At 51.8% G+C, this 14421-nt stretch overlaps 1 protein-coding gene across 8 annotated transcripts in view; it reads right to left on the bottom strand.

Annotated features, from left to right (window-relative positions):
- Window positions 1-14421, bottom strand: part of DAB2IP (DAB2 interacting protein) — a 174805-nt gene that overhangs the window by 47171 nt on the left and 113213 nt on the right. Inside the window, exon 1 of one of the 8 annotated variants that reach the window (XM_027687902.1) lies at window positions 1580-2009. The exons of 6 other annotated variants lie outside the window; for them this stretch is intronic. In XM_027687902.1, coding sequence (XP_027543703.1) covers window positions 1580-1692 — 113 coding nt within the window. In that variant the 5' untranslated portion in view covers window positions 1693-2009. Of the gene's footprint in view, window positions 1-148; window positions 242-1579; window positions 2010-14421 lie in introns of those variants that run through there. One more of the 8 variants, XM_027687903.1, reaches the window with a different exon arrangement.

Below are 14421 nucleotides of genomic sequence, written 5' to 3'. Positions count from 1 at the left end.
TGGGCAGAGCGCCCCGGGCCCGCCGCCCCCGGAGCGCGGGGGTTCCGGGGGGCATCGCCGTGCCCCGCGCACGGGGGGTCCCGCCTCGCCCTCCCGGCAGCGCCCCGTGCCCCGCGGGGCCGCCCCCGTCCCCACGAGAGCCGCTCACCCCGCTCCGCATCCCGCCTGTCCCGCCCGCCGCCCTCATTCTGCTGGGATGAACCGGGGGGGGAAAACGCAGCTCTGCGGGAAGAAAAGCCCGTGTCGTGCAGCCGCTGCCCCGCAGCGTCCCCCGGCCCGGCACCGGCAGCGGAGGGGAGGGACGGCGCCGCCCGCCCGCCCGTCCCTGCCCTCGGCCGCGCTCCGCATTCCTTTCCCGTTTGGGAGCCGAGTCACTGACCTTTGCAGCAGCGCGATCCACAGCAGGGAGTAGCGCCTGCAGCAGCAGCCGGCGGCCCCTGCGTGAGCCATGGTCCGCACCCCGCACGGGGCCAGCCCGCATCGGCGCGGGGCTCAGCGCGGGGCTCCCCGGGGGGCTCCGGGGCCGGGCGGCCTCAGGGAACGCGGCGCCCGGGGCGGCAGGTGAGCGGCAGAGGAGATGGGAGGCAGCGCAGAGGAGAGGGGGAGGCTGCACGGCATGGTCCCACTGTCCCGACTGCCACCATCCTCACCCAGCCCACGCCGACACGTTCCCAGAGCCAGACTGCTGCTGTCATCCTGGCGTATTCAAATGCCTCCATTACTCATCAAGAACAAAGTAGGACTATCTAGTAAATGAAAAACCACCACATGGCACTGTCCCCTGCCTCTTACTGATGGCTGCTTCCTCTTCCACTTTTCAAAGGCTAGTGTCCATGTCTGCAGCAAGGCGTTAATCCTCCAGCTCATGTGAGGCGGCTCCGGATCAGCAGAGAAAGCCGACACCTGGGCTGCAAACGCTGGTCAGCATTGGAGGGGAAAACGAGAACAGAAGTAAACGTCCCCAGGTGACAGGAGTACTCGGGGTTCCTCCACAGCACAGGAGAAGGAAGCAGGTCTCAGAGTGGGAGACGGGCAGGTCCTGCCCGAGGCAGCAGGTCCGAGTCTTGCCTCTTCCAGGGCCTCAAAAGCTGGATTCCCAGCCGGACCGTCCCTCCAGGCAGCAGCACCGTGCACGCCGGTGACAAACGAGTCAAAATTCGCAGGTTCTCTGCCCAGTTCCAACACTAACTCCCTGCACAGCCTCACCCATGTGCCTTTCCTCCTCAGCCAGGGAGGGGGCCATGACCCTCTCACCTCCAAAGGATCCAGAAAACATGAAGCAGGATTACTCCTGGGCTTCACTAACAAGGAGCTCTGCCTGTCACCTAAAGCCAGTAGGGTCCTTTCTTCCTTCCAAGGCAAACCAGTCCCCACCACACTCCCAGGACAACGGCACCAGCTCACCAGCCAGGCTGGCAGCAAAATGCCCCAGTCACTGCCTGTCCCACCTTGCCTCCTTAGCAGAGAACGTCCAGACCCCTTCCCCTTGCAGTCTGCAAACAGCGCTCTGGATTTAGCACATTTTGCCTCATTTTTGCCTCCCCCCATTCCGCCCGCCAGTGGTTTGAAGTTTTCTCACCCTTTCCTGGCAGATGCCATGCAGAGAGACAAGCTCGCTGTCCTTGATCTGCTTTTCAGGGCTTCTATAAAGTAGGGCACCAGCATCAACCCAGCGTCAGGTTTTTGATACATTGCTGGAGTAGCCAAAAATAATAACAGGCGGCTTCAGTCAATCTTTTCCTTCTCAAATCTGCAGCAGCAGCAGCACAGGGGTCCTTTGTGTGGCAGAGTAAAAAAGATGGTGCATGCCAGCCTGCAATCCTGGTCAGCAATCCAGAGCCATTCCTGCCCGGATCCGGGCTCCCCGTAGCTCCTGAGTCCTGCACGTGGGTCCTCAGCACGGAGCTCTTGCCTTGTGGGGTCCCCTCTCCCAAGCCATCCGTGTTTTGCTCTCCCTATTTCCTTTAGCACCTTATCTCCCCGGGCTGCTGTGAAACACTAAGGTCAAGTTACAGTTTTACCAAGCCTTTTATCTTTCTGGCAAGGCACGAAAATGCAGAACCTGAACTTTGGAACGAGCCCTCGCACCTGCAGTGGGTGGAGAGCGGAGCAGACCGGAGGCAGTGGGAGAAGGGATAATCCAGGTTCTCTGCAGCCCAGCAATGGAACTGTCTGTTGCACGTTCGGACACTTTATTAGGAGACTCTGGAAGGAAGTGCTGAACCCAACAAACATGTGCTTTGGCCTGTGCCCCCACAGGAAGCCAGCTATCCTGGGAACTGTGGCAGCTCCAGCTGACGTAAGGACCCAGCACGGCTCTGCTGCTGCTTCCACATGACAGCAAAGACCAGCAGGACCCAGCCAAAGAGCTCTGTCTGCTGGGAACTCCCCAGTTGAATTCCCCCTGTCCCCAACCTGAAATTCCAGACGGTTTGTGCAGGACTGGGACACGAGCCAGGCATCAGGGGATGAAGTAAGGTTTGACCTTGGAGCCCCTGTGCTCTGTGGGTCTGTTGTGCTGCACATTGATTCTCCACACTCTCACCTTGGTGAATGACAACTGTGTTTTGCCAAATGTTGGGAAGTGCCACCGTGCCCCTGCCCCATCATTCCTGCTGGGCTTGGGATGGTGTCTGCAGCACACAACCTCCTTGGGGCTCCAGGTCTGGAATGTACAGGCCATTCCTTGCCCTCTCCCTCTCCTTCCTTCAGCCCCTGGACTGAGTACCCGTGTGTGGCTCAGGAGGTACAGGAAAAAGCCAAAACTCTACAGACCAGGGCCTTGGGGACCACTTTGTCCCCTTCCCCAGGGAGTGCCAGGCAGTGAAGGAAGCACATCCCACTGACTCAGTGTTCAAACAGTGCTGCAGGGAGCATTACTGCCACCGAGAAGAAACCTGTGTGTCACAGTCTCAGCTCCTTTTATCCAAGCCAGGGCTTATCCAGTTTCCTTCCAGCGAACTCGTGCCTCATCCCTCGCCTGCACAAGGGGATGTTTCCCTGCAGAAACACCTGTTCTCTGTGTTCAGCAGGTGATAACACAGGTGTGCTGCACAGCCAGAGTTCTGACTGTCACTGCAGTGCTGGCACTGTCTCTGGGTACTGTACGTGACCTCCACCCCACCCCTTCTCCATATTTGCACTCCTGTTCCTGATGGGATTCCAGCACCCACCCACCCGGCTCACTGCTCAAGAAATGGTATTTCTTGAAAGGAAATGCTGCTGTGCCTGGTCAGAGGGCAGGTAAACAGTTCCTTCCATGGGTTATTACAGGAAGTTTTCCATTCCCAGTTATTATTTGTGGTATTTGTAGCCCTCTTTTCTTGGGTCATGTTTTCTCCTCTGGTCCCAGCCAGGCCTGGCTGACTCTGTTTCCTCGGCTGGGCAGAGGAGGATGGTCACAGCTTTGCCTCCAGCAAAGCAACCTTTCCTGCCATGTTTACCTTTTGGAGCTATTAAACCCAGATATCTCTCACTTTTTATTGACTGTGAAGCCAGCGCTTAATGCTTTATGACCACGCTGTCTATCACTGGGAAACAAACAATTTTCTAATAACCTTGAAGAGTTAGCACTGGAAGGGATTGTGATTATCCAGATGTATTCTAAACTTGCAGTTGAAATCAAATAATGTTGATGTTGTAAAAGGGCTTATTTTATAAAGTGTGAACAATCTCACATTCCAGCATAATTAACATTAAAATACATGGAATTGCACAGCTGGCTGGCTGCTGCTGGGTTGCTTCTCAAGCACAGTCATTACTGTGGGGCTCTTGTGAAAAACCCCTCAGTGCATGTACTGCAGCCTATGGCACTGTCAAACAAGGTCCAGATTTCTCTGCAGACATCACTAAATCGACTGTCAGGACTCCCAAAGTTCCTCCATCAAGCTGCATATTCCCCCTGTCACTGCCACGCAGCCCCAGTGTCACCTTCACTGCACTCGTGGCAGGTTATTTTGTCCTTTGGTTGAGTTTCAGCAAAAAGGTAATTGGAGGCTGAAGGGCACAAAAATTACCCAGGCCTTGCACACTGCAGGAACAACGGCCAAGAATAAACTAAGAGACTGGGAAAAGATTTCTTCACCTGCTTCATTAAAACGTGCTCCATGTCCCCCAGAGCTGAGCTGCAGCGATGGGGCAGAGTTGACTCGAGCACCCCTGAAATATCAGGCACCATATCAATAATGTTTCCACTGAAAGAATATTTCCTTCTGACTCCAGCCACCTTTTACACCGTGTTTCAGAGTGGCCAGACAGTGGATCTGACAGGCCAGTTTCTCTTTCTGCTTATAATTAGCTTCACTTTTCCACTCTCCTGAACAAGCATTAGGCTTTCCTCTAGGAATGTAATCCCAGTCACCAAGAAACCTGTCTTTACTGAGATGCCACTCATCTTTTCTGGAGGTTTTATTTAAAACAGAACATTGTCATTAGCAGCAGATTTTTCTAAACCTTTTTTTGTGAGGTCCCATTCCTGCACACATCCAATATCATTCCGTGCGATTAGTCTCGCTTCAGAGACACCACTTAACATTCAACCACAATTTGAGCCAAGACATTTGCAGGAGTCAAGTTTTGAATTTCAAATCTAAACTACAGAGAGGTACCAGTGGCGAATGACTTTGAGCCTGACAAACACAAATAGATGTTTTAGCATCTAAACTACATTTTCCTGTGATTTGTTCCTTCTGTCTAACAATACTGGCCCCTATAATGGCTTCAGTTTAGTAGGGAAGAGCTGACTTTGAAGGCTGAATGATGTTCTTCAACAAATTGATGTTCTTAAACAGCAACATGCAAAGAAGGAAAAATTTATAATCAGAGTAAGGTTGGGAAAGTGTTATTTTGCTGCTGCTGAACTTTCCCATAAAGAAAAAAGAAGAAGGAAAGCTCGAAGCATTTTAAAGTTTGTTTTGATTGTGTTGTTTTAATCCATAGCTGGCACCAGGATATAAAGCTAATTTCTTCCAATTGTTATCTGCCTTCGAGCCAGATAGGTTTTAGTGTCTTTTAGGGATTTAAAGCACATCCTTCTCATGGGAGCCTTCTTCTCAGATGGAGTGAGAGGCTCACACCCATGAAGCCGGTGGTTTTTCTGTGCCTCTCAGAGCTGTGACTGTGGGTGATCAGTGCAGGGACTGCACCCACTGTCCCCTGCTCTCCCCTGCCTCCGGCACCTCAAAGGAGACAGAGCCCTTGGGAAGACACAGAATATTTCTGCACTCTTGCAGCACAGGGCAAAGGGAAACTGAAAGCCCTGAGGAATGCTGAAGGCAGAGCCAGAGCTGGTGCCCAATCCCAGCCCGTTCCCTCCCTCCCTGAGCTGGAAGGAAGCTCCAAGCCCCCTTCTCCTGCCAGCCTGGGGCTTCTCCTTCTGGGGTGCTCTCCACATCCAGATACCAACAGAAACCAGGAATACTGACACAGGGACCTCAGCACCTCCACAAACAGCCACATCCATACTAAAAATACAGGTAGGAAGAGGAAATATTCCCACTGATAACCCTTTGCAGGAATGACTCATTTGTTTCTCCTGGAGCAGCGTGAGGTACAGCTCTGCACCAAACCCGGGTCAGCTCCAGTGACCCCCCTGGACCACCCTGGCTCTTACCAGTCCAGACTCCATAACCAAGGATTAAACTTGGCAATCCTGGGGTGCACTGGATCACTTCTCCAGCTCATTTTTCTAAGTGCAAGTATCATTACTGCACACTTCATGCAATGCCAAGGGCAGCTACTTCCAGAGCTGATGTAAAAATTGTTATTAAAACTTACAAACTGTGAAAAACTCTCATAAAAAAAAAAAGTCCAAATCCTGGCACTGCCCTAAATTAAATTACAGCTGTGAGCTGCCAGGGGTACCTGGATAAGCACAGAGCCAGGCGTGCGTGCAGTCCTTATCCACAGCCCACACCTGCTGCTCCCTCCTGGAAGTGCCACTAATGAACACCTTGTACAGCCCAGAGGGTTCCAGATAAGGGAAAGGTCAGGGTGATGGCTCAGGAGTGAGGACCAGACTGAACGGGGTTCATAAATGACAACCCCACTTTAAACCTAAAATTAATTTTTTCAATAAATTAGGGCGAGTGAGCTTTCCTGCAGCTCAGACAATGCAGCTTTCCCTGGATACGGGCTGCTGGCAGGAGGAGGAGGAGGAGGCACATGCGCTCAGGAATCAATGCTAATACCCTCAAAAATTAATCTCTGAAAATTGCTTCAATGGAATAGAAACGATTTCATATAAATCTCTGTACAGCAAGAGCTGATAGAGTATCACAGTGATACCTGGAGTAAGTACAGAGCGAAAAAAACAGGTTTTGTCTTTTTGTAACACAGGGTTGGCGTGGCCACTCTGCCTTCGTGTGCCTCAGTGCCCCTGCTGTGGACACGGGAATCTGGGAGAGCTGCTGGGGTCTGCTGAGAGCTAATGGGGGTTACACAGGGTGCATGTGGCTTCCCCAGGATGAAAACACCAGCTATTCTACTTGAAATGAGAGTCATGGCTTGGATTTCGAGATGCAGCCGGGATGGCTCTCTCCAGGGAAGGGAGGGACGGGCTCTTATCGCAGCCATGGGAGTGTGTTGGACTCGGAATGTGTTTCTGAATGCCAATGCCTGTGCAGATTGTGCCTTCTGGTACCTGCAGGACAAAGCCAGCCGTGGTGGCAACAAGCTCTGCAGATCTAAATCAGACCTCCGAAGAACAAAGTCTCTCAGCCCGGCTGAATAACATATTAATTAAACAAAGACAATGAGCAGCGTGTCAGCTTTGCTGCTGAGAATTCACCCGGGGAGCTGCAGACCTGCAGCCCCCCCTTTGCTCCACCTGATCTGTGCCTGGGGGGCTGCTGAGCTTCCAGGGGCTCCTGTTGCTCCTGTACCCAGCCCACACCTCTGCACAGATCCTGGGCAGGGGACCCAGAGCCTGCCTGCCAGCAGCAGGAAAAGGGGCAGCACAGCCACCCAGTGCAGGGCAGTCCAGACCCAGTAGATCTTCCTGACCAGAAACACTTTTTCCCATCCTCTGGATGGGACATGGATGTTCCTGAATGAGCTCTCTCCATGGGTATCTCCACCCTCATCTACTCCACGGGGGAGCCAGAAGAGAGCTTGACCCAAAGCTTCACACTGGGGAGGGGATGGAGGCAGGAGCAGGGGCAGGGCTGAGCCCCAGTTCAGTAGCTGTACAGCAGAGGCAACTTCCTTTTGTAACCAAGCTATTTTAAATCAATCTAGTCAGACAGATGCAAAGCACTGAGACAGATGCACTGAAACTGGTTTGATCCTTGCCTGAACAGGATTAACTTGCTTCGGTTATTAACCAAATTAAACCCCAGCTCATCATCATTGCAAAAATGACTGTATTTTACACTCAGTTGTGCGGAATTTTTGTAGAGGCAGAACCTGGGAGGATTTTCCTTTGTGGTAGGTGTTCAGGGTCACCACAGAGCTCCCCACAACCCGGCCTGGCCTCAGATAACTCCTTGGGGTAGATCTGTGCCTGTCTCACCTGCAATTTTACTCCATTCCTAATGTCTAAACCTGCATTTTGGGCCAGTAGCCTGTACTGATCACAGGAAGAGTTAAAACTATTCAGACACACGAAGAGCCTGAGCTGATGTAAGTAGATTGAGTTAAAATAAACACAGTTGCACGGACCCCTCTTTTTCTGCAGATCCAGCCTGGGTTCAGTTCTTGCTCACAGTCCTGGCTCTGCCTTTTCCACAAATCCACTGGCTTTGCTCTGTGCTTCCCAACTCTGCAGAGTTAAATCTGCAAAGCAGAACCCAAAAATTTTTGGTTTCCTTTCTTCTGAGAAAATGCAAAATGTTTGGATCTGGGAAGTTAGGATTTAGATTTTATTCTTGTATTTAATTTCTTAAAACGCCGATTTCCACATTTTTTTCTTCCTCTGGTGGAATATAAAATCATCATCCAAGAGAGAAGAGCTGACAACCCCCTCTGCCCTGCTGCCCATCCGCTGAACTGCCGCTGTGCCAGTGCACTAAACCACTTTTTCTTATCCTGACAGATGCTGAGCTTAGGTCAAATCCCTGGGAATACGTGGGGCCAGCGTATGCTCTCACAAACAAAATTGCAATCTGCTCCTGAGCTGATGAGGCTGCCCTGGATTTACACCAGCGCGGCTCACCCGGGCTCCGCGTGGAGGGTGTGTGGCCGTGGGCACACGTGGGCAGCAATGGGGATGTGCCTGCTCTGATCAGAAATCACATGAGGTGAAGAGAAAGGACAGAGTGTGATGGGCCGTGGAGTCCCCACCCAGCCCGGTGACATCCCTGTCACCACGGGGAAGTTTAACCGGCTCAGGCTGTGCCGGCACCGGACTCCCCTCGGCTGTTAGAGCAGTGATTGACTCTGGTCACACAAGCTGTAAATCCATAAATCAGAACCTGCTGCACTTGGGGAGGCAGCTGACAGACTGCGAGGTTTAAGTGACTAGAAAGATTCGACTCCTTCCCCGAGCAGGGCTGTGCTGGCCCAGGGCTGCCAGCTAAGGACTGAACTAGGGCAGGGATAAGCCAGAACAGCCCAAAAAGCAGGAGGCTGAACTCTGGGCTCCAGCTCTGCAAACCCCTGCCCAACATCCACCACCCTCACTCTGCTGTTCCCAGCCCCTGCCACCCCTCTCCTTGGTCCCTACACCTCGTTTCCTGCCCCAGACTCAATCAGGTGGGCACACACAGAGAGGGCTTAGAGGGAAAAACAAGCTACAAGAGCTGCCCAAGACAAAGGTGAGACCTGCAGCATCCCCAGGGAGGGGTAGGGAAGGCAGGGGGAGAAGACATGAAGCACCCCCAGGGAGCAGTAGGGCAGGGAGGCAGCAGGCTCCCACTGGTCCTGGATGGCCCAGATGCCATGGCCAGCACCAGAGCAAGGAAGACAGAGAGGAGAACAGCAGGTGGGCAGTGAGGGGGCAGAGCCCGGGCACCTCCCAGCCCAGAGCCAGTCCCAGCAGGACTCACCTCGCTCCGGCAGCATGGCCCAGCTGGCTGTGCCTCCACTCCCTGCCAGCCAGGAGAGAGCCTGGGTGCCTTTATATACCATTGCACTAGACCAAAACTGAAAGCCCAAGTGAGTTTCTAAATGAGCAACAGTGCTCTGAACACAGCAAAACAAAGTCCAGGATTCCCGGGCCTCTGATGTCACCATCCTGCATCACCCACATAAAGTCTAAAATGGCTTCATAAAAAACTGGGGATGTTTAAAAAGTAGGTGCTGTGTGGGCCTGGGTTGTACTGTCCTTTCCAGGACAGGACTGACCCCCTGCCCTGTCCTGCTGTCCCTGTCACAGGGCAGGGGCAGAGCAGGATTCATCCAGAGGACACACAGGCACAGCCAAACACAGGTGACTCAGCTGAAGCTCCCAAACAACTCAGGTGAAAGGGGAGCTCTTTTCAGCAAGAGCTGTACCACCTCCCCATCCAGGAGCCCACCCACTGCCCCTCAGACAGGTGTCCCCTGCCCAGGCTGCTGCCCAAGGCTACATGGGGTTGCAAGGGGTGAATGGTCTTGGGGGACCTCATCCAGTGCCACTTCTCCAGTGCTGCTCAGAAGCAGCAGCCTGGCCATCCCAATCCATACTGGTTTCACACCGCGAGGGGAAAAGCTTCTTTTCCTGTGCTCAGCCCCCAGCATCTCTGCTCTGTCTGGCTGGGTTTGTAGCTCCCTGACTTCATCCTACAGCCCAGGATAATGCTGCCAGCTCCTGAATCCCAGACACACACAGACACAGACACACACACAGACACACACTCCCCCCCACTCAGACACAGACACACTGGGGAATGGTCCCTGTGGAGCTGTCACGTGCAGTGTGATTCACCCCGGGCTCTGGCCCTGCGCATGTGTTGGCGCTGCCTTTCCATGAGGAAATCAGCAGCCTGTCAACAGGAATTACACCAGCGGACCCCGGCTGGGGGTGAGTAACCGAGCACGTTCTGTGACTGAGTCACTGCAGAACCTCCAGTCATATCTCATTTACAGGGCACAAGGGCGACAGTTCAAACTGCCGGGCTCGGAGCTGGGACAGGGACAGGGACAGGGACAGGGGCAGCACTGGCACAGCACTGGCACAGCACTGACTCCTGAGACAGCGACTGCCAAGGCACAAAAATGTGCTGTGGTTTCCTCACTTGAGAAAAGCACAAGTGCTGAGGGTCTGGCTGGCTGATGCAGGGTGAAGCAGGGATAACACAAGAGGATCTTCCTTGGGATGAGGGATGGGTTAAATGCTCTGTGCTCTCCGACCTCCGGCTCCTGCAAAATCCAGAGGCACCAGCAGCTGCCACAGAGAATACAGAGAATTTGGGAAAAGCTGCCAAGCTGCCCTTCTCTCTGAAGGGCCCACAATGCTCACGTCCATGTTACAAATGATGGGATAATAACTTAGATTTTTTCTTTAAGGATTTTTTTTTTGTTTAGTTTTAGTTTTTTATAAAGAGATTAATGTTGGAGGAAAGTTCAGGAAGCTCCAAGTCTGAACACTGTTTTTTGGGAGGAGGCAATAAAAAAACTCCTGCATTAGGTTGATGTGTGATTCCTGAGTACAGTCTTGACCTACCTTTGACATGTGGCTTCCCTTTTTCCATCCCTTATACACTTTAAGAAACAAAATTACTTTTTAATTCCTTTGCCTATAGAAGTGTGAAAGCAGCTTCTTCATAAATCCAATGAGATCCCAAGTGGAGCCAGGAAGCCACTTGAGTTGTGCACCATAAACACTTCCACGATGTGAATTAATAAGTCTCTCTGAGGATTGGGAAGTGTGCCACATGCAGCATTTCTGAGTCCACAGCCCTTTTATCTAAGTTGTTTTTTTCCCTTATCCTTGTCTCACTCCATGACAGTTTTGAGATTTTTGGCATCCAAGCTGCAGCCTGGCTTGTCAAGCTAAACATCAACAGAGCCTTTATATGTACGTGAGAAATGAGAATAGAGACAAAAATAGTTATTAACTCTGCTTTTAGAATACTGAAGCAGTGAAGTGGCTGTGTGCCAGTGGAGGAAGGGGCCTGGAGCAGTTCTGATCCACATCTGTTTAACACTGTCCAGTCGCTCCAGCGGAGCCGCTCCCCGGCGCCGGATGGGAGGACTTTCCTCCTCTGCTCTGTTCTGTTCCCCCAGCGACGCTGTGTTTGGGCTGTGACCACATTGGCAGGTAGCAAGGAGCACATCTGAAGTGGAAGACCTGGTGCTGCCCTGTCTGCACCCCGGGGAGGGGAGGTGGCTGCTCCTGGAGCACATCAGTGGGTTTGGCTCACGCACCGGGGTGGCCCCGTGGTGCAGACCCAGGCACCGTGTGGGGTGACATCAGGGAGAGTCAGCTGAGAAGCACATGCCCAATCCACCCTGTGACACTGCCATGGACCCTTTCAGAGCCCTCAGCATTCCAAGTGGGAGCCACATCCATCCCTTGGCCCTCAGAGGGCGGGAGTGCTGTGCAGGGGCTCTGCTTCCAGCATGGTGACACTCCCTCTGCCTCAGTCACATCCAGACAAACTGTTTCTCGGAGACCATCCCAGCTTGCTGCAAACACTAAAACAAGTTTGGAAACACTGGGAACACTGGACTCCATTAAAAAGAGGTGCTCCATGCCAAGGCTGAGAGAACAGGAATGTGACCCAGCGGGACTGCCTTGGCTTGCAAATGGCTCATGGACAAAGCTCGCTCTTTCTCCCTTGCTTTTCACCACTGCCAAGCAGGGCCTCGCTCCCTTCATTCTGGCAAGTGTCTTAGGTAAAATGTACAAGAATTTCCCTCCATGGAGTGAATTTTAGAGGAGAAGTTGGAAAACGGTGCTGGGTGACCAGCTGGAGCTCAGCAAAGTGCTGGAGCAAAGTCCTGCAGAGCTACTCTGGACGGCAGAACGCCTGGCCCAGGACTGCAGGATGCTGCAATATCTGTGCCACACTTACAAGAAATTTTAATTATAAACAGGAATAATGGGCACAGCCCAGATCCTCATCCACTGTGGAGTGCTTTCCCCACCCTTTGAAATAAAGCCACTAAAATCAGAGATGTTCAGCACCCATTATAAGACTGCTAAAAACTCCAGCTCCTTTGGCAATTACTATAAAATACTTGCAGGCAGTTTTTAAAGGCATTAGTGAGATAAAATGAATAAAAGAAATACTGCTGTTGAGAGGTATGTTAACCATTTGCCTTATCATCCAGCCACTTTACTTTAATGAGGTTTGTTTTACTTCTGATATTTGCTTTGTCACACAGTGCAAGTCTCTGAGTATTTCTGGGTGAGATAAATGACTTTTGAGCAGGTGGGGCTGGGAGTGCTGTGGGCTGTGGATGCCAGCCAGGCTGGGCACACTGGAAATGCAGTTGTCACTCATGCCCTGTGTCACTGTGGGCAAGCAGAGCCTCTGCTTCCATCACACCAAAGCTCTGAGGGCTGCAGATCAGGGGTGTTGGGAGAGAGCCACACGTCGATCCCGCGAGTGGGAGCACAGCTACAGGAGTTTTATTTATGGTGATATTAAATATGCAACAATCATTCCCCAACATCAGAGTAATAAACATCACTGCTCCATCTGATCTGGAATCAGCAAGCATGCTTCTCACATTCACAGGGAGAGACAAAATGCTAAATTATTTATGCTTTGACTATGAACAAATAGAGAGAAATAAGTGAATTCGGTACAATGCAGCAGAGCAGATTTGGGGCTGATTATTGTACATCCTTCAATCAAAACAGACTCTGTCATTACCCTAAACAATTGTTTCTCCTCCAAAAAAAGTGGGTTAAGGCAGTCTAATTGAGGGATCAGCAGAACAATTTCTGACAAGTTTGTTCAGATCTGACTTCCCATGTACAACCACCACCCCTCTCAATCCCTGAGTGTTTATCAGGACACAGCACCAGCCACAGCAATCCCATAGGAAAGCAGGAGCTGACTGACTTCCCAGGACACGAGAAGATCCAGCTGGTTGATAGGAGTAAATGTATTCCCAACTATGTTTTACAAAACTTCTAAACCAAAACAATCCGATGTGGTCACCAAGCACCAAAGCAGGAGAGGAAAACACAAAATTGGACCATTCTGCCTCATATTTGCACTTCTGATCATGTGACAAACTGTTCAAAGCCAGGGTCAGTCCATCTCCAGCGATTTCTGCTCCACCCTGTTCATGACAGAGTGGAACAACCCTGCAAATGTCAGTCAGGAGTCACAGAACTGTCACCTGGCCATAAACTGCTGTCTCCATGTATGGGCACGAGTCACAGGACCTGCCCAGCCCTGGGATCAGGCTCCTGGCTCTGGCAGTGCCTCCCAGGGGAGGACAGGCATTCCTGAGCCCAGTCCCTCAGCCAGTGGCCAAAGGGGAGCCCTGAGCCCCCAGCACAGGGCTCTGGCCCCGCAGGTCTCGGGGTATCCTGGTCACACAGGGGGACACAGTCCCCCCACCACGCTGTGCTGGGCTCAGCAAGTCACTGCAAGGACACCAAACATCTTCAATCCAGTGCTTTCATTGTACCTGCACAGGGCTCTCTTATGTTTTATTCAACACTTCCCTGCCCATACAGAAGGCCGAAAACACCAGCACAGTAATGAACTCATTTATGGTCGTTAGAGCCATTAACCAAGGAGGGCTGTGAAGGTTTGGGGCTGTTGTGCAAGGCTGGGGAGCTACAGACCAAGGGTTCTCCCCCTCATTCCCAGCCCCAGCTGTGGGAAGTGCAGGAGTCCTCTGGATGTGGAGTGTTTGGCTGTGCTGAGCCTCAGCCCTGCCACCGACGGATTTTAAACATGCCAGGAAGCTCAGTCATTAAGTGAATGAATCAAAGATACTCCAGAGCTGCACAGACACCTTCCTACTTTCCATATAAATGCAGGATCACTATGACACCTTCCACGCTGCCCTGAGACCTGCGGCCAGAATTAGCCCATGTTTGCCATGCCCCACTGACATTTCAAGCTTGGCAGGTATAAAAATCCACAGGGAAAGTGGTGCAACTGCAGGAGGAATGACAAGAATTCTGGGACAGCAATGCCCTCAGAGCCTGATTTTCAGCAGCCACCTCAAGCCCTCTGCTACCCACATGTGTGTGCGCGTGATAGGGAAGGGGATGAGATGGGAAAGAGGGGATGAGAGCTGTCCTTCAATTGCTCAACAGTTCCTTAACTTAAATCCTTCATTCTGAGTTTAAGTACTAAATCAGGCTCAAGGAAGGAAAAACTTAATTAATCAGAGGTAGCCAAGTTCAAAGTGCGCCTGGGGTCGGCTTTATTACTCCTTCACTTTGGAGGTGCTGGGTTTATGGATAATCCCTGTCTGCTGCAGAATGACAACTATGTGGTGCCTTGTATTATTTCCTGGCAGTAACTAAATTTGAAGGTCTCCTTTCCTTCCACTCATCTTTTTAAAGTTTAATATCGTCACAGA

The sequence above is a fragment of the Neopelma chrysocephalum genome, unplaced genomic scaffold (assembly GCF_003984885.1).
Source record: "Neopelma chrysocephalum unplaced genomic scaffold, ASM398488v2 Primary Assembly neopelma1_74, whole genome shotgun sequence".
Taxonomy (NCBI): domain Eukaryota; kingdom Metazoa; phylum Chordata; class Aves; order Passeriformes; family Pipridae; genus Neopelma; species Neopelma chrysocephalum.
Note: the sequence above shows the minus strand (reverse complement) of the source record. Positions and strands in the feature narration are given on the sequence as shown.